The sequence below is a fragment of the Monodon monoceros genome, unplaced genomic scaffold (genome assembly GCF_005190385.1).
Source record: "Monodon monoceros isolate NGI ecotype Baffin Bay Population unplaced genomic scaffold, NGI_Narwhal_1 Super_Scaffold_14, whole genome shotgun sequence".
NCBI classification, from domain to species: Eukaryota; Metazoa; Chordata; class Mammalia; order Artiodactyla; family Monodontidae; genus Monodon; species Monodon monoceros.
The window spans coordinates 32,361,052-32,378,895 of record NW_021703770.1 but is presented as its reverse complement, the minus strand read 5'-3'; the positions used below and the strand labels follow the sequence as shown (position 1 = coordinate 32,378,895).

Below are 17,844 nucleotides of genomic sequence, written 5' to 3'. Positions count from 1 at the left end.
ATATATATATATATATATATATATATATATATATATATATATGTAGTGGACGGCTGTAAGTGCTATGGGGTGGAGAGGCAGATTGAGATTCCCTCAAGCCAAAGGGGCTAGAGAAGGGTGTTCTCCCTTGGTGAAGCTGGCTGGGTGCACAGGGAAAAGGTGGCTCGTGGCCCCGGTAGCACCCCCTTCTATGCAGCTGAGTCATTCATGCATGGAGATGCAGGCCTGTCCTCCCCAATTCTATTGACAGGTCAGATGTAGCCACCTAGGAAGTATTTATAAGCAAGAGCTACCCCTTTTTCAAAAGTGCACCTTGGAGCCCACACTGAACAGTTTATAACTCCACATCAAAGTCATCGGCCTCCAGAGCTGGCAGCTGTGTTGGATGCCTCTAGAGCAGGCAGACAGAGTCCTACATTGGTGAAAACCAATGGAAATCTCTAGTTCTGCCTGTCACATATCTGAGGTTTCTGGGCAAAGAGAACTCTCCACAAAGTAAAAGTCTGAAAGTTCCAGATCATCAGCTAGCCAGTAACACACTGATGAGATATGTCCAAGACCTAGGATCCTCTTGAGCGTCAAGGAAGTCTTAGGGGGTCCTTAAAAATATTGATCATGAGCTTTTAAAAATGATGGACATATATGAGCAGTCCAGACTACTTGAAAAACACAAAGAAAAAACCAAGCAGTCCTAATGCCCCCGCTCTGAGAACTATCACGAAGTGTGTGCTTGCCACGCACACGGAAGGGGAGTGTTGTGGTGACACCATCCAGCTCCTGGGCAGAAGGATTCCTTCCGTAATCTCCCGACAGATGGCCAGCTTCCTCCACATGCTATCCTGCACGGTCTCACTTCTTTCCAGGCTTCTGGATTTGGCAAAGCCCACTTCCTTGCCTGGCGTGGAGGCAGAGGATGCTGTGTTAGGGTGGCATTTTATCCAGCTGCCTCTGCCTTTGCCTTTGCCAGCTGCACAGAGGGCAGGGCTTTGTCCTCCTGGAGACCGTTGCCCTCGGCAGCCTGATGCCCGTGTCAACTCTGCCAGTTGCTTCTTGGTACTGGATAGGGTCCATGAGCCCTGCTTCAAACAGGCCCATCATATGCCCCTTTTCTCTATGAGCTTAGAATCTGAAACCAGACTGCCAGACTGTTACCTTTTAAATCCTGTCTCTGCCACTTCCTAGCTGAGGGACCCTGATTACTTACTGAGTGTTAAGCCTGAGTTTCCTTGCCCGAGAAACAGGTCTCCTAAAAACACCTATTCTGTTGCAATGATGTGAGAATTGAGTGAGTTAATAGATGCAGAACTCCCTGTGCTGATATGCTAAGCACTTAGTAAGCACTCAGTGAATGCTGGCTGCTGCCGCAACTTCTGGCAGATATGCAGGTTTATGCAAATTTCCTGACTGTTATCAACTGATCTGTGAGCTGAGGTATATGCATTCATGCTTTGGGAAAAACTGGGAGTCAAACCCCTGAAAAGAGAAGAACCAAGAATCAGATTCACCTCTCTTTCAGAAAAGGGGGACTTAGAGAGATGAACTTGCTGAGGTTGAGTCGAAAAAGGAACACACTTTATTCTTCCATTTCATTTTAAAAAGAAGTTCCAAATGACACCAACCAAAGTTCAAAACCCAACGCTTGCAGGCCAAGCAACTCACAACGATAAATGTTTTGGTTTTTATTTATTTTACTTTGTAGTTTCCTCTTTCTCTTTAGTTTTGCAGTTGGATTAAGTCACTTTTTCATCTTTTCTTTACTTTCCCTAAACTGTTTCAGTCTCTTCTCCTTATTGCTCTGTGATTCCATTATGTTCTTTTTACTTCAAGAATCCTTATTTAACACTTATTTCACATTCCCAGTCCATTTAACTATATATAGGTAGTTATACATACCTATAAGTCTATATATCTATATACGGACCATATATATCTATATGTATATACATTATGTACGGATATAACTATAAATCTATAGTTATATAGAGAGTATATATAGTCTGTCTGCGCGCGTGCGCGCGCGTGTGTGTGTATACGTATATATATATTTATGGTACAACACTGATTGCTTGTTTTCTTCCCCCTTTGCTTTGCTGAAGTCTTTGTTTTGATGCATATTCAGTTTAGCTAGAGTTCTTTTGTGAGTATTTTCCTCAAATGGAATATCTGGGTGAAATGCGTTTCTTACATGCCATTCTTTAACCTGAGAAGTGAGGGAGAGCTTGTTGGTGTACAGAATTCTTGGGGTAAAGTCCCTTTTTTCAGTAGTCTGTAGGGGTTATTCCGGTTTGGTTTCTAGTGCTACAGATGAGAAGACTGAAGCCAGGTTCATTCTTTTTCTTTTCTTTTTTTGGTAACTTGTACTTTCTGTCTGGGAGGTTCCAGGATGTTGTATTTTCATTACCCTTGGAGATCTGGCACTTTTCAGAGTGGCCAGATGCATGGGTCTTTTCTCATTGCTCCTTCCTGGGATTCAGGATACCCCTCCTATCTAAAAACATGGGTCTTTCCTGTTATTTGTCTAATTGTTTCCTCTTCTCCATTTGCTCCTTTTTCTCTGTCTGGGACTTTGGATATAGTCACATCAGGTATGGCTGTCTCTACTCGTCAAACCTCTCTTTTTTTTCCCTTCGTGATTTCCATTTATGCTATGTGTCTTTGCTCTGCACTTGAAATGGTTTTTCTAATCGATCTTTCCTAACGCAGACTGGTTTGCTGGATCGACCACCTGGCCTTCAATTCATTTATTGACCTTTACAGATTTTTTGGTTCAATAATCATATATTTAGATCAGAATTTTACACTTGTGTGCTGTACAGCAGTCTTCATAAGTGCTCTTTTATGTTCTGTTCACACAGATGCCGTCCACATTAAGTTCTGTCCATTTTCTTTGCTGCCCACAGGCCGTGTTATTTTATGTGCTGGGCTCATTTGGGCTCCAGTATGGCCGTGAGGCAGTTCCATCAGTGACGGAGCAGTGATGTGCGACAGGCAGGCCACTTGTTTCCCAGTCTACCTTTGCTGTCTCAGTCCTCGGCCCACCTGTTCTGCTCCTTTGGGGCTTGGGGGAGGGGGTGGGAGTTCTTCCTGTGCAGTGTAAGGGATGGATGGGTGGGAATCCGATTCTCTGGAGAATAAGCTCTTCCCAGGAGCCAAACCTATCCCACCTTTGTCCCAGGGCTCTTTGGCTTCTTTTCCTAGGCCCTGCTAGACTGCCCAGTAGTCCAAGTCCCAAACCTCACCTGCCCTAGCTGTTTGTGAGCCCTGCCAGCCACTGGGCTCACAAGAGGTGGGTGGATTGGATTTGGGAGAGAAAAAGCATTTTGGGTAGGTGTCTCCAGAATCCATCTCTAAACTATTATTATATTACTTTATAGTTTTATATTTATAAAACTGAATCATGGTCACTGTAAAAGTAAATAGTACAGAATTGTACAATGTGAAAAGAAAAAGAATCTCCTTGTTTCTGTCCATTCTTCCAGGGTAGCCACTGTTAACAGATTGGCGGGTCTTTCAGATATTTTCTATTTACTTACATATAGTTTTTTTAAAAAATACAAGTGGGATTACACTATATACAGTGTTTTGCAATTTGTGTTTTTTCACTTAGTATGTTAAGGACATTTTTCTCATATAGGCGTCCTGCATTTCTTTTAATGATTGCACGACGTCATGGTTTTCAACTGTGCAAATATCAAAATGTGCTTAATGAATGTTTGTTATACACAGTTATCTGTGTTATGAACAGTGATGCTTTGAAGAGCTTTGCATACATCTGAGTGTATTTCTGTACACCAGATTACTAGATGTGGACTATTTGGGTCAAAAGATATATGCCTTTTAAATTTCAATAGCTTCTGCCAGATTTCCCTCCAGAAAGGTTGAGCTTGTTGCTCTCCTGTCTATGGGCTATGAGAGTTGCTGTTTCTTATCCTTTGGCTGGCACTGTATTATCAGTTCTTCAGTTTTTGTTAGTCTCATAGATTAAAGGTAGTATCCTGCTGTTGTTTTAATTTGAATTTTTAAATTAATAGTGAGGTGGTGCATTTTCTTATTTGCTTATTGTCCTATTGTATTTTTTCTGTGAATTACTTCTTTATGTTGTTGCCTTCCTTTTCCCATTGAATTGTTAGTCTTTTTCTTTTAATTGAAGCATGGTTGATTTACAATATTATGTTAGTTTCAGGTGTACAGCAAAGTGATTCAGTTATACGTATATATTTTTTCAGGTTATCTTCCATTATAGGTTATTGTAAGGTATTGAATATAGTTCCCTGTGCTATACAGTAGGTCCTATTGATTATCTATTTTATATACAGTAGTGTGTATCTGTTAATCCCAGACTCCTAATTTATCCCTCCCTCCCCCCTTTCCCCTTTGGTAACCTAAGTTTGTTTTCTGTGTCTGTTTGAGTCTGTTTCTGTTTTGTAAATACATTCATTTGTATTAAAGAATATGGACCAATTCACGAACTTGCACGTTATCCATGTGCAGGGTCCATGCTCATCTTCTCTATATCGTTCCAATTTTAGTATATGTGCTGCCATAGGGAGCATGTTAGTCCTTTTTTTTTAATTTGGAGGTGTTCTTTCTAACTTAAGAAAGTTTAGTTCCATGTCTGTCATTTGTGTTGCAAAAATGTTTCCCAGTGTATTGTTTGTCCTCAGCTTTTTGGGTGGTTTTGCCTATACTGGTATTTTTCATTTTATGCTGCTTTATCTACATTTTGGCCTTTTTTCTTCAGGTTTCATAGCTTGCTTGGCATCTTCCTTACTTAAAGATGATATCTGTACAAAGAATTGATTCATGGTTTCTTCTTGCATGGTTTCATCTTTTCCCTGTAAATCTTTGGTGATATTTATTTTGATGGAAGTCGTGGAGAAGGGATGACTTAACTTGTTAATTTTTTTCTATATGGCTACCTATTTAATCCAACATCATGATTAGAGTCCATCTTTTTCTGACTGACCTGAAATGACACCTTCATCATAGATTAAATTCTCCTGTGGGTGAATTTTTTGTTGACTGATTTATGGTTTGTCCAAAGAAATGAGCCTTTTTGAGAGTCTGACTCATGAGTGAAGACCACTGGCACCCAGAAACATTTCCAGGACAGTGAAGTTGGAATTTTCTCTCGTCTCCGCTTGGCTCCCCTTCCACACTCACCTGCTTTTTTGTTATTGGTTGCAGATATCTGAGAAATACGGGCTGCCCGTGGAAAAGATAACAAAGCTTTACAAGAAAAGCAAAAAAGGGTAAGAAAGAAACGGAACTTAAATTGATTTCCCAATTAGATATGTCTATACAGTGCCTTTAAAAAAAACTAGATGGTGCCCGTATTTCGTTAGTTCTGTTGTCTGCCTTTTATAAACATTTGTCATCCTTCCAAAGGCGTGCTGAGCAGCTTACGTGTGCCACACATTTTGAAGACCTTTAATGAGAGAGAGCGGGGGGTGAGAGTGCATTGTCATGACGTCAGCTGAGATGCCCCCCTGCAGTGACAGGATTAGTGGGTAGAATAGAGGGGTCTGGAAGTGGTGAGAGTGGCCCTGGGGACAGTGGCAAGGTCGCCCTTCTGCAGAGAGCAGAGTTTATAGGGAATCACGTGCTGCTCTTGGGGCTGGTTTCAGGGCAGCACGGTAGAAGTACAAAGGATTCAGGGCATAGAGGATTCTTCTGAGGTTATTACTAACATAATGATCGAAATGATTACTGGACCTGCTTGTTCTCACTGTTAAGAACAACAGCTCTCATTTATCTGGTGCTCAGTAGGTTCTGGGTCCCCTGCTAAGTGCTTTATGTGTATTGTTCTATTGTCCCTCACCACTCAGTGAGGTAGATTCTTACCCATAATTTATTGCTGATGGAGGCTAAGCAACTTGCCCAAAGTCTCATGTTCAGTAGGTGAGGCGCAGATTTAACCCAGGTCCGTGGCCCCGAAGCCCTAGTGTTTAGCTCGCACATCTGCTGTCTCCAGCCCTCCCAGGGCCTCCTGTGTATGAGGCTCCAAGTTTAGTTGCCACGGAGCTGGATTTAGTGCCAGGAGCGGGTCTCCATTAGAGTCAGCTTCTGGAGCTATCTTCTTACAAAAATCATAAAATAGGTCTTTAAACTCTTCTCTGGGCCTCTTTCATAAAGGAAATTGATTATCTGGGATACTCAGGCTTTTTGAGTGATGCGGTCTCTCGGTTAATTTGGAGCCAAGCAGGAAACCCTTTCCACTTGAGCCCTGGTTGAAAAGCTCACTAAAATGCATGTTACAGTTCTTTCCAAAGTCAGTGCAAGAGGCTGAGTGTATTCCTTCGCTGGTGACATTTGAGCGGTGTCTCAAGGTCTCACGTTGAGCAGAAGCCCTCAGTGTCGATGCACATGCCGATGGTAACATTTCACTTCCACTGAGCCCTGTCTCAGGCCCTGGGCCAAATACTTTAATCCTGACAACAACCGTCTAAAGCAGGGTTGTTATTCTTATTTTTGTGGAAAGGCTAAACAACTTGCCTGATGACACACAGCTGTAAAATGAGAGTCAGTTCTCAAACCAAGATCTGTCTGACTTCAGAGAAGGGGATTGGCTAAAGGGCTTCTAAATCACAGACAGGCCCTGGAAGTTGTTGGTTTTCTTAAAACCAAACCCAACACAGATGGTTAACCAAGGAGTAGGTCACATGTGGTAAAAGTATGAACTTCAGAGTGAGGCAAAGCCAGTTTCAAAACCTAGCTCAGCAGTGAAGCAGCTGAGTGAACTTGGGGACACGATCTCACCTTGCTGAGCTCAGGTTTCTCATTTGCAAAGTGGTGATGACCGCACCTGCCTTCAAGGTTGCCCTGAGGACTGAACACAAGGTCTCCAAAACACTGGAACACACTACATGCTTGAGGAAGGGTACCTGCAGCTCTTGTTTATTTTCCTCTTCTCCTAAGTGTGGAGTACTTTTTTAAAATGCATTTTCAAGAGGCAATATGGTTTAATGAAAATAGTTCGGGGACCTGGCCCTGTCAATAGCTAACTTTGTGATTTCAGGCTCTGTTAACTTCTGGGCTGTACTTTTTATCAATCTAGAAAGCAGAAGGTTTGGGTTGAATGAGCTCTGAAATCCTGTTTCATAAGGAGTTAGTTCTGAGAAAGCGAGGTTTTGCTTTCCTCAAAGTGCCTTCTGGGGGCCAGTTTGGGGGCCGCTGCAGAGTGGGAGCCTCTCTCCCTGCCTGTCTCCTCTCCCCTCCAGCCCCCGCCCCCCTCCCTGGCCTCCCTTGCAAAAGCGTGGCTGAGGGAGCCCCCAGCCGGGAGCCTGCCCTTGCACCGAGCGCCTTGGTCACGGCATCTCTGTTCCCCCATCCCCGGCAGCATCCTGGTGAACATGGACGACAACATCATCGAGCACTACTCGAATGAGGACACCTTCATCCTCAACATGGAGAGCACGGTGGAGGGCTTCAAGATCACGCTCATGGAGATCTGAGCCCTGCTCCGGGCAGCAGCCCTCAGGGCCTTTCTCCCCGGGGCAGCCGGAAGCCCGGGCCCTGCAGACCCACCCAGCCCATCTCACAACTGCTGTTACACGACCGCGCTGGGGAGCGGGCCGAGGCCCGAAGCCCCGTGTTTGGTCCGTGCGTTTGGTCCGCCCGCCGGCTCCTGCCACGGAGCCGCAGCCCAAGCGCCTCGGGAAAGGGCCTTGCGCCTGTTGGATCCTTATTTATTGTCCACCTTTCTCCGGAGCCCAGGGCCCAGGCCCGCCAGGGCTCTGCAGGTCACTGCTGGCTCCAGGTGCCACCGTCCAGAGCCCTCCCCTTCAATCCATTCATCCCGAAGGGCCTGAGGATGCTCGCCCCTGCCGTCTCACCTCCTTACGTCTCCTGAGTGGACGGACAGAACGAGCCATTTCCTTCATCAGAGGTCGGGGGAGAGGTGGACGCCCCTTCCTGGTGAGAAACCTTCAGGCTGCTCGGGGACGGTCATCTCGCCGATACCCCCAGGGGTTCCCGGTGAGTGGCCAGCAGGCCGTGTACAGGAAGACATTCAGCCACTGTGTAATTAGTAAGTAACCTAGAAGGTGTGCCTGGCTACCCGTGTACATAGTGTTTATAATATGGCAATAATATATTCTACCTGTGCTATGTGGGCATGTTTACTGCCACTGGCCGGGGGAGGCACATACCTGGAGACCCTGCTTTCTCCAAGAGGCTTCTGCCTCTGTGCTGTTCAGGAGACGCGCTGGGTGACGGAAGTGGCCTTCGGGGTGTCGGGTGACTGCGGTGGGCGCCGAGACAGCTACTCCCGTGGGCACGCGCGGGGCCTCGGTCCCTGTCCGCAGAGGGCGCCCTGTTGTTCCCTTTCCACGGGCACTGCTCGCCCCGGAGGCCACTGAGTTTACCTCACGGCGATGCGCTTTGCCTGACCCTCCCTCTGAGCTGTGTCGTGGCAAAGGTGAGATTGTCTGAGGCCCCAGCTCCTCCCGCTTTGGTGTCGGCACCGCCTGGACTTTCTGGAGGGACCGCAGGGGGGTTGCCACTAGGGCCGCGTCTCTTGGGCCCGCTGCAGAACTCCTTGGCTATCGTGAGGATCCTGGCCACTGTGAGTGCCTCGCAGTTTACAAGCACGTCCTTCATCACAAGTGGCCCCCTTAAAGCCCAACTGTGGTCCCGAGAGCGAGGCCGACAGTTCAGCTCTGGGTCTCCAGGCCACGGCGGCCTCCCGGGGCTCAGCCGGCACGGGAGGGGCCGGGCTCCGCCGCCTCTGCTCCCAGATGCTGGATGTGGAGGGAGCAAGCGAGGACGCCCCGAGAGCCCTGGCTCTTCGGAAAGCAGCGTCCAGAGGAAGACGGAGAGGTGGTTTGCCCTTCTGCTGGGTGCCCTAGCAGATGAAAAGAAACGCTTCCCCAAACGATCACGATGTCATGGACCGTCCAGGCCACAGCTCTCTTTGAGGGGACAGGAACGTGGTCTAGGGGTCTGTGTTCACCTTTGTGGGTTGAAGCGCTAGCTTTCTACTAGCGAGCACACCCTCCACCCAAGGTCCCAGGTCTAGGACAGGTTCTCTGTAAGGACCCATTTGGTTGTAAAGCACTTTGATGTCTTACCTGGGGGCTTTCTCTTCAAGGGCTCCCTGCCCTCCCACCCCATTGCCCCTGAGGCCCAGAGCTGGACGGAAGGGCTGCCTCCAGTCCAGCTGTTTGTCCTGGAGGCTGCAGAGGACTTGAATGGAATGGTGGGCAGGTGCAGAGCCTAGGAAGATCTCTGGGTGTGGTGAGTAGGCACCTTTCCGTGTCTTCTGGACACATCACCCCTCTCCATGGTGCCAAAGGTTACATCCTGGATTCACCTCTGCTCCAGTCTGTCGCCTCCTCCTCCACTCTGTGACTGCCATGCCCTGGACCGGCATCTTGGGGACCCTCCTGGGTACTAATGGGGCTCATTGTTGTTGGGAGTGCATGATGTACAATGCGCCTCCCATGCTCCTTGCCTGAGGGCTGGTTCCAGACGTGATCAGCAGATGTAATGGCGAATACCACTGGGCCGGGGCACAGCACTCCAGAATAGGAGAAAGAGAAAATCTTTGGCAATCTGACACGGGTTACCAAGCCTTCTCTCTCCAGCCTCTGTGGAAAAAAAATGTTGGCTAATCCTGCCCTAGGCAGAAGATGAATCAAAGAGGCTTTTGCCTCTGTCCCAGGTCCCTGGGCAATGATCGCGGTGACCACTGCCAGAACAAAGCATATGAGGTCAGTGCCAGCAAAGGGTGGTGCAGAGTGTCCCCTCTCATTTGATCTGTCCCCATCTTACCATGTCCCCTCTGCGTTCTCGGTGTGCCCATGGCTTAGCTTCGATGTGGCCTTCACTACGCATATGAGCAGAGCTTTGATGAGCAAAATTGTCCAAGAAAAACACTCCAGAGAGATAGGAAAACTTGCCTCCTCTTCTTTTTTTGTCCCTTAATAAATAAGCTTTAAAGAAAAAATTCACGTAAGACGAGGGACATGCGAAACAAGTGTTTTTCTTATCCTTACCCAAATTGCTTAGACTTTATGGGTGTTTAGGAATTGAGTCCAACAGAAAAATGCAGTCGGGTATCATCTTGGAATTGGATCCTAAAAGACTAAGGCACGTCCCCAGCCCAGAAACTTAAGAAGCATGAACTGAATCAAACATTTATTTTCCTTCTTATTTAAAATTACGCAAATGCAACAGAAGCAGAGGGCTTGTGCCAAATTCTATGAACAGCCCTTTCTTAAAGACAAGCAAGGAAGACTGCTAGATGGACAATTTGCTCTCGTGTTAAAAAAAAAAAAAAAAAAAAAAAGGCAAATGTAACTTAATAGTTTTGTAAATGGGAGAGGGGGAATCTATAAACTATAAATACAGTTATTTTATTTTTTGTACATTTTTAAGAAGAAAAAATAAATATTCCTAACAACTCGAATGTCTGATGTTCTCGGTGAGGTTGGTATTGGGGCTCTTTGCCTGACTGGAAAGAAGCCTCTGTGTGAGCGGGGAAGGTTCTAGGCTCCCCTTGGGCACCTCAGGTCCTGGGCTCCAACAAGCAGACGTTTCCTCTTCTGGTTGCTTTGTTGTGCCCAACCTCAAGGTTAAATGAGGAGAAGGCTGAAGACATCACGAGGCCTTTGGTGTGATCATGACAGGCCACCAGCATGGCTATTCTTCCAGTTCCCAGGGCAGGGAGTAGGCTCTGTCCATCTGCATTTGCCTTCCTCACGCCCGGCTCCCTCACCGCCACTTAAATGTACCACCAGAGCTTTCCCGTCCCTTAGTTCATCTCGCCCACCTCTCCACAGAGACTAAAACCATGTGGCTGAAACGCCAACCTCATCATGACAGTCTCTTGCCCTGGAACCCACAGCCTCGCTAGTATCTGTCAGCTCAAATCCCAGTATTTTTTTTTTTTTTTAAGTGTGGTGTGCTAATGCCCATGGAACAAACTTTGATCACTGGGAAACTGAATATGGGAGGGAGAAAGTAAGTATCCCTGACCCCTTCTTCCTCTTTTCCGTGGACAATTGCAACCTTACAGCCACATGGCTCATCTGAAGAAGCCCTGTAGGGCCAAGCAGATGCTTCTGCTGAAGGAGTTCCTTTTTTTTAACATCTTTACTGGAGTATAATTGCTTTACACTGGTGTGTTAGTTCCTGCTTTATAGCACAGTGAATCAGTTATACATAAACTTATATCCCCATATCCCCTCCCTCTTGAGCCTCCCTCCCACCCTCCCTATCCCACCCCTCTAGGTGGTCACAAAGCACCGAGCTGATCTCCCTGTGCTATGCGGCTGCTTCCCACTAGCCGTCTATTTTACGTTTGGTAGTGTATATATGTCCATGCCACTCTCTCACTTGGTCACAGCTTACCCTTCCCCCTTCCGGTGTCCTCTTACCCCTAGGCTCTTCATGACCGTTTTGTTTTTTTTTCCTTAGATTCCATATGTATGTGTTAGCATACGGTATTTGTTTTTCTCTTTCTGACTTACTTCACTCTGTATTCAAATCCCAGTACTTCTCGGCATTTCCTCAGTGGCCACGCACACTCCTTCAGCCATCCTCCACGATTAGCTCCCGAGAGCCTCTCTGTTCCACACAAGGAGCGCTTCTATGTTCTTCCACCTGTCTGTCTGTCCACGTCCACAGCTGCTTTCAAAGCTTGGGAAAGCTTTGTCTGACCAACTCTGACCCCCTTGGCATCCTCAGCAGCCTCCGTGCTTGGACCAGTGGGCAGCACAGAGGTCAGGAGAAGTGCCCGTTGAGGAGGCTTCTGGAGAGACCCTGGGATTAGAAACGGGCCAAAGGCCTCTTTGCCACGATCCGTGTTCCGCAGTCTCAGTAGGAGGTCTGAATGTATTCCGCACAGGCCCGAGGACGTCCTGCCGGGCATGCACTGGTCTCCACATCTCCCCTGAGGCAGTCCTCCCTTGACCCATGGCAGCCATAGTCCTGCTGTGAACTCTGCTCCCCATGTGTGCCACACACCGCCCCCCCCCCACCTCCCTGTACTGGGACTCCAGGCAGGTAAAGCTGTCAGGGCCACAGGGTCCAGTACCAGCTCTTGCCTTCACCGCTATGCCAGCTCAGCTCAGTTACTATGGACCGGGCATCGTGCCCGGTGCTGGGGAATAAGAGGCACATTAGATGCAGTCCATCCTCAGAGGCTGCGATGTGCCCAGTGATAACAGCCTGGCATCGTCAGCACCGGGATAGGGGTTCACTCTGGGAGAGCCAGGGCTCAGCAGTCACCCCAGTCCTAAGGCATACAATCTCCTCTTACCCTTAGACTTTCACAATGTGATGAGAGGTCACCAAACGCTAATCTCACTTTAGGAAGGCTGCCAACTCGAGTGTCTGAGCCCCTGTATCTCTGAGGGTCAATGGCACGTTAACACCCAGGGCAGCAAATGCCCAGGACCTACCTGAGCCCTGGACATGTGGTCATCATTCAAGTGTAGAGAAATCTATTTGTAATGAATATACCATTGGTTAGACCCTTGGCGTGGACATCTTTTCACTCTGCAACAATCTTTCTACTTTAGGTGGATCTGACTGATACTCTACTGCCTTGGAAAATACTGGGCTCAATTTTCTTTCTTTTGTTTCTTCAGCCACCTTAAAAAAAAAAAAAAAAAAAACAGAAAATTTCAGGAAAGTGAAAGCATACTCCTGACAAAGATAAGAGAGGCCTGCGTGAAGCATCTCCATTTCTTCCAAAGGGAGCTCTCGTGATCTCCCCCTGCCTCGACTGAGAAAACAGGCAGATTCTTCCTCACCTGGCCTATGCCTGCCCCGCCCCCCATGCCTGAACTAGGCTGTCAGGGGGTCCAGAGCTGGGTTGGGACAGTACCCTGAAAATAGGAGCCTCAGGCTTGCAAATGTGCTGGAAATTAACAGGTTCACCTCCAACAGGTGTGCGAGTGAAGAGGCTCCTGATCAGGTTGGAGGGTCCCAGCCACCTCCTTACCATCACTGCTGTGAGTGACATGGCATTACTCATGCTCAGTTCTCACGGGCCTCAGGGCCACTGCTGGCCTATGGAGAGAAACTGTGAGGTACAAAAAGACTCCCCCCCAGGCCAACTCAGCTCCTACATGAGGTCTGGTTGGCCCATGAGACACCTACCGTAGCTGACATTCAGCCCCTTTTTCCTACATTCATGGCCTCTGTGCTGGAGGCAAGGCCAAGGACAGCAGCAACAAGCACCTTGATCTGAATTGGCTTTGAGGCCATGGGCTCTGTATCATGTCAGTTTTCCTACAGACTTTTCTCCAGCCTGAGAGGCCCTGAGAGGGGAGAGGGGCATGTTAATTTCCCACTGAAGAGGAAGTTGCCTCAGTTTCTCCTTCTGGTGCACCTAATGTTGAGACTAGAATCTATAGCTCCAGTTGTGAGGAAGGAGAGGAGGTAAGAAAGTGAAGGCCATGAGGGGAAAGTTAGCCCACATGTAGACCAAGGATGCTTCCGGACACGGCTTGGGGTCCAGCAGACCCTCTCATCCCCACTTTCACAAACCCTGCTTCCTTGTGCCTGGAGAGCAGAAACCACACCCAGGAGGTGGCCAGCACAGCATCTGGGCCCTCACCCGGGCACAGATTCAGCTGGAGCAGCAGTTTAGGCATGGAAACCTCATGTCCCAGACCATCATATTAAATCAGCAACATTCTTGAATGTCAAGCTAGAGTAACACAAAAGTCACCTGATATAGGACCCACTCCACGGGGAGGGATTCATAAATTACTAAATTCACTTGTGGAAAGTGCCCCCAGGGCACATCAATGGGATGGGACTGCGCCCTCAACACCCCTTCCCCACCCTAAACAAGGATATGAACAGTCGACCACTCTATCATCCTTCACGTCGTAAGCCACTTTATTCCAGTCCCTTGAACATCACAGGCTGGCCTGATTTCAGACAGAACAGACTCCATTTCCAGAGGTCCCTCAACACAGCAATGACAATGAACAGCCCAGCACAGGAGTGACATAAGTTTTTAGGCATTCAGCCTTCTGGGTGCTGTCGAGTCCCTTGGCCACACTCGAGTGCATTGGACCAGACATACAAAGGTCTTCCTGGGAAGGAGAATGAGAAAACAACCCTCAAGAAAATACAGACAGGGTCAATGGCAGGCAAGGACGAGGACTAGTTTCCCCTTTGTTTTCTTAACAGCTGGAGACACGCTCCTCTGCATCTCACTCCAGCTCTAGGTTCTAGGGAACGGACTGCGTCTGGCTCAGTAAGATGTCATGACTGAGGACAGAGCCCAGGCGGGCTTTCCCCAACATTAACTGACTCTGCCATCTAAGGAGAACTAAAGGAGGAATTAGGTCTTCAATCAAGAGCGGGAGAAAGTGGAAGGCAGCTCCTGAACATCACCTACAGAGGTGCCGGGTCCCCTTGCCACTGTGCACGCCGCGTCTTAGGTTAATTCCCTAGTTTTCAAAACCAGATTTTACCACTTGGCCAACGGAGGGACTCAGCAAGTCTCAGTATAGAACCACTGTAAAAAAAACTGACACTCAGAGGAAGATGAAGATTATTTTACTGAGTCCAGGTCTCAAAATTTCACCCTGTCAAGTTGGTTCGTTTTGGTCAACCATACAAATTCAGATTTTTACTATCAGTTTAAATGGAATCGAGTAATACTCAGGAATCTAGAGGTTAGAAATGGGCTCAGCATCATTTTCCTCATGGTTATAAGTTTATCTTTCTGTGGTTCATGGTCTACAGGAAGTAGCTTGGCTGCAGCCAAGGAGACCTCTCTGCCTTCTCTTGCGGCAGGGTCTCCCCGTCTACATCCTTGAGTGTTTGGACTTCCCCATACCTACTGCTTGTGAAAATATAACTTACCTGTGACCAGCAACTTGTACTCTTACCTTTCAATTCAAATTAGGATGTATGAGGTCATCAGACCAAACTGCAACTCAAATTTGTACTGTCACTTCTGTAAATAGAAATTTGCATTCAGAGAACACGATGATGCAAGATACTTTTGGATTCCCAAGGGTGGGCCCTGGAAATCACAGACACACTTGCCTATGCCTTCTTCAGGATGAACCAGATGATGCCCAACCTCTGACTCTTTTCAGGGCCGCTAGAGGCATGGAAAAGTCAACATTCCAGCTATGGCTTCCTAACCATCCATGTGGATTAAAGCATTGGGAAGTCCCGAGAATTTATGCTATTTGGGGTGGGGGTGGGAACAGCTACAGAATATTATCTGCTCAGAAAAGCACCGCACCTCTGATCCAGGACTGTCAACGGGCTGCTGGGCTGGGTGGGCAAACCCACATCTCTAATAAATATGAGCCTTCTGGTGCTCCAGTTGACACATCCCACTCAAACTTGCCCCACTTCTATTGCCTAGGCACTACCACTGGAAAAGCATTCAAAATTAAGGTTGGGCCCTGGTCATGGTTACTTTGTACTTTTCTGGAATATATAAAATATACCTGTTGATTGGTGCATTTGTGCAAAGACGGATATGACTTTAAAATAAGACACAGACATTCATTATAGCTGGCTTACTTCACAACAAGCTACTAAAAACAGTCTCCTGTAATAAGATTGTATTAGTGCTCACTAAACATGCATTTCATTTAAACAAGGCAAAACACTTAATTTCGTCTGTAATACCCAGTATTTTATATACAGCAATCTTTTTTTTTTTTTTTAAACTACAATAGGCAACAAGATGGGTCTGGCTTTGAAATATAAATTACCATTTGTGTTTAATTTCCAGAGAAACTCATCTTAGCTCAACTAGTGTAAACCTGGGAAGAAATAGCTGAGCCATCTTTTTCCTCTCCTCTATGAATTTACCTTGAAATGTTCACAGCTTAGAAACTAAAGCCTGCTGGGGAAGAGGATGGGGTGGGCCTCCAGGCGGGAATCCCCCAGGCCCCTTTAATAGCCTGGCCCCGGAGGATTCCTGGTCCCTGGGAAATCGAGCATCTGGTGCCATCACCCCTAGGTCATGTGTCACTCCAGACCCAGGTGGGGAATTTTGTTTTCCAAACAGGGCCCTTAAGCTTGCAATAGAATCACTGGACTGGATTGTTTTCTCTTCTCTTCTCTTGCCTCCCCCAGTCTTCGGTTTTAGAACACAGACTTTCGAATCAAAGGGAAAGTAATAATAATAACGATGAAAAATCGTCAGAACAATGAACACCACAAAGTCTGTGCACAGCAGCACTGTTCATGCTCTCCACAAACGCGGGGGGCTCTAGACATTCCCATGAAGCGTCCACGACAAAAGAAGCTGCAGGCGGCACGGAGGGAGGTGCATCCGACCACACGAGGAACAGCATCACCGTCAATATTGTTTGGCAAAAAAAAAAAAATTTTTTTTGTTAAAAAGTAAACTCCAAAGGGAACACAAGCAGCTCTACAGTTGGTGGGGCTTCCGGCTCAGAAGTGGCCGGCGCTGCTGGGGTCGCACTGCAGGAGGCGCACTATGGACGGGTCGCTCTTGGCCCCTCGGATGAACTCTTCCAGGGAGAGTTTTCCTAGAAAGCAAGAGGACCGGTGAGTGGCGGCTGCCGGCCGCCGCACAGACGTAGGCTTCCCGCTGCACCTTGGGGCTGGCGGCGGCGGCCCACCTCTTCCCGGGGTCTCACACCCGCCGTGAGGCCCACCTTCCGTCTCTCCGAGCCGAGACCCCGGGGCTCGTTGAGCATCGCACAGCGCAGCACGCGGCCTCCTGAGAGCTCTGTGTGCACGGCCCTGGGCTGCGGGGCTGCTGGGTGGCCGCGACGTGGGCCCTGCCCTCGTGGCCCCTCCAGCTGCAGGCGCCCCGGAGGGACTCGGTGTCTGTGGATCAGATGGCGCCTTTCAGAGACTGAGCTGGGCTCCTGCAGCGCCAAGGCCGTCCCCACGGGCTCACTGGGCCCTCTGGGCTCCTCAGGGTCACTTGGCTACACCTACGTTTGCATGTGGGCAGAGGGGCCCGAAAAGACATCTGGGGAGAGGGCCCCTTCTTTGGGCCAAGGTGTGAGGACGGCTGCCCTTCCATCCAGGCGAGGGCCGTGTGCTCCGAGAAGCAGAGAGGTGCCGCGGGGGTCCCTCCCGTCAATCAGGGCACTTTCCTCCTACCTCAATGGGCTGGACGGGGGAGACTGGCTGCCTGGGATTCCACTCCTCCTCGATGTCTTTCTCCTTCTTGCCCAAGCTAGAGTATGTATCAAATTCCCTTCGGGAAGTTTCCTCGGTCATATTGTTGGTGGGGAGGCAAAGCTTCCCCCGCTTTCTTGTTGCGGCAGGGTAAACCCTGTATTCAGCGTATGTATCCGCTCCCTCGGGCTAACTACCCGCGTGCTCCCGGATTGGCTTCCCAGCTAACCTGCTGGGGGCCCAGACTTTTCTCTTCAAGTCAGCCGCCAGGGGTTAGATGCAAAGAGCTTCTCCAAGAGGAATCTAACAGCGGGAGGGTCTAGATGAGGCCTTTGCTCCGGTGTGGCGTCCCGCCTTGGGGTCCAGAAGCCCTGAGCCAAAGCACCAAGTCTCCTAGTTGGGTGGAGCCTGGCCCCTCGCAGACTTAAAGCCCCTCCCAGTACGGCTCCCACTCCACCCCCCCCCCACCGACCCCCGCCCTTTTTTTTTTTAAACCCAAGGCTTTCCCTTAGGAAAGCACAGGGCTTTTAGCAACGAGATGCATTTGGGGAATGCTGACCCCGTCAGGGCTCTGTGACCCCATTGTGGCCGAGTCCCAGAGCACAGGGTCTCATTTCTCGCAGTGAGCGTTCGATCCTGCAGTGTTTGGATCTTCTCCCATCTTTCAGCCCTATTCTGAAGAGGAGGCTGGGCCTCGGGCAGCAGACAAGCCCACCTGTGCTCCCCTGGAGCATCAGCAAAATGTGC

General features: G+C 48.5%; 2 protein-coding genes and 1 non-coding gene across 11 annotated transcripts in view; 1 reads left to right on the top strand and 2 right to left on the bottom strand.

Annotated features, from left to right (window-relative positions):
* Positions 1–10,291, top strand: part of GRHL2 (grainyhead like transcription factor 2) — a 164,146-nt gene extending 153,855 nt beyond the window's left edge. For 2 of the 4 annotated variants that reach the window (XM_029223040.1, XM_029223039.1), the window contains exons 15-16: positions 5,188–5,252; positions 7,340–10,291. In XM_029223040.1, the coding sequence (XP_029078873.1) occupies positions 5,188–5,252; positions 7,340–7,454 (180 nt within the window). In that variant the 3' untranslated portion in view covers positions 7,455–10,291. The remainder of the gene's footprint in view (positions 1–5,187; positions 5,253–7,339) is intronic. The other 2 variants (XM_029223042.1, XM_029223041.1) reach the window with 1 other exon arrangement.
* On the bottom strand, positions 4,447–4,553 carry LOC114895723. Its single transcript, XR_003793623.1, has one exon. It is a non-coding gene; the product is annotated as a U6 spliceosomal RNA (small nuclear RNA).
* A 5,250-nt stretch (positions 10,292–15,541) lies between the features above and the next one.
* Positions 15,542–17,844, bottom strand: part of NCALD (neurocalcin delta) — a 428,946-nt gene continuing 426,643 nt past the window's right edge. For 4 of the 6 annotated variants that reach the window (XM_029222620.1, XM_029222622.1, XM_029222623.1 and 1 more), the window contains one exon: positions 16,546–16,797. In XM_029222620.1, coding sequence (XP_029078453.1) covers positions 16,601–16,797 — 197 coding nt within the window. In that variant the 3' untranslated portion in view covers positions 16,546–16,600. Of the gene's footprint in view, positions 16,494–16,545; positions 16,798–17,844 lie in introns of those variants that run through there. The other 2 variants (XM_029222624.1, XM_029222625.1) reach the window with 2 other exon arrangements.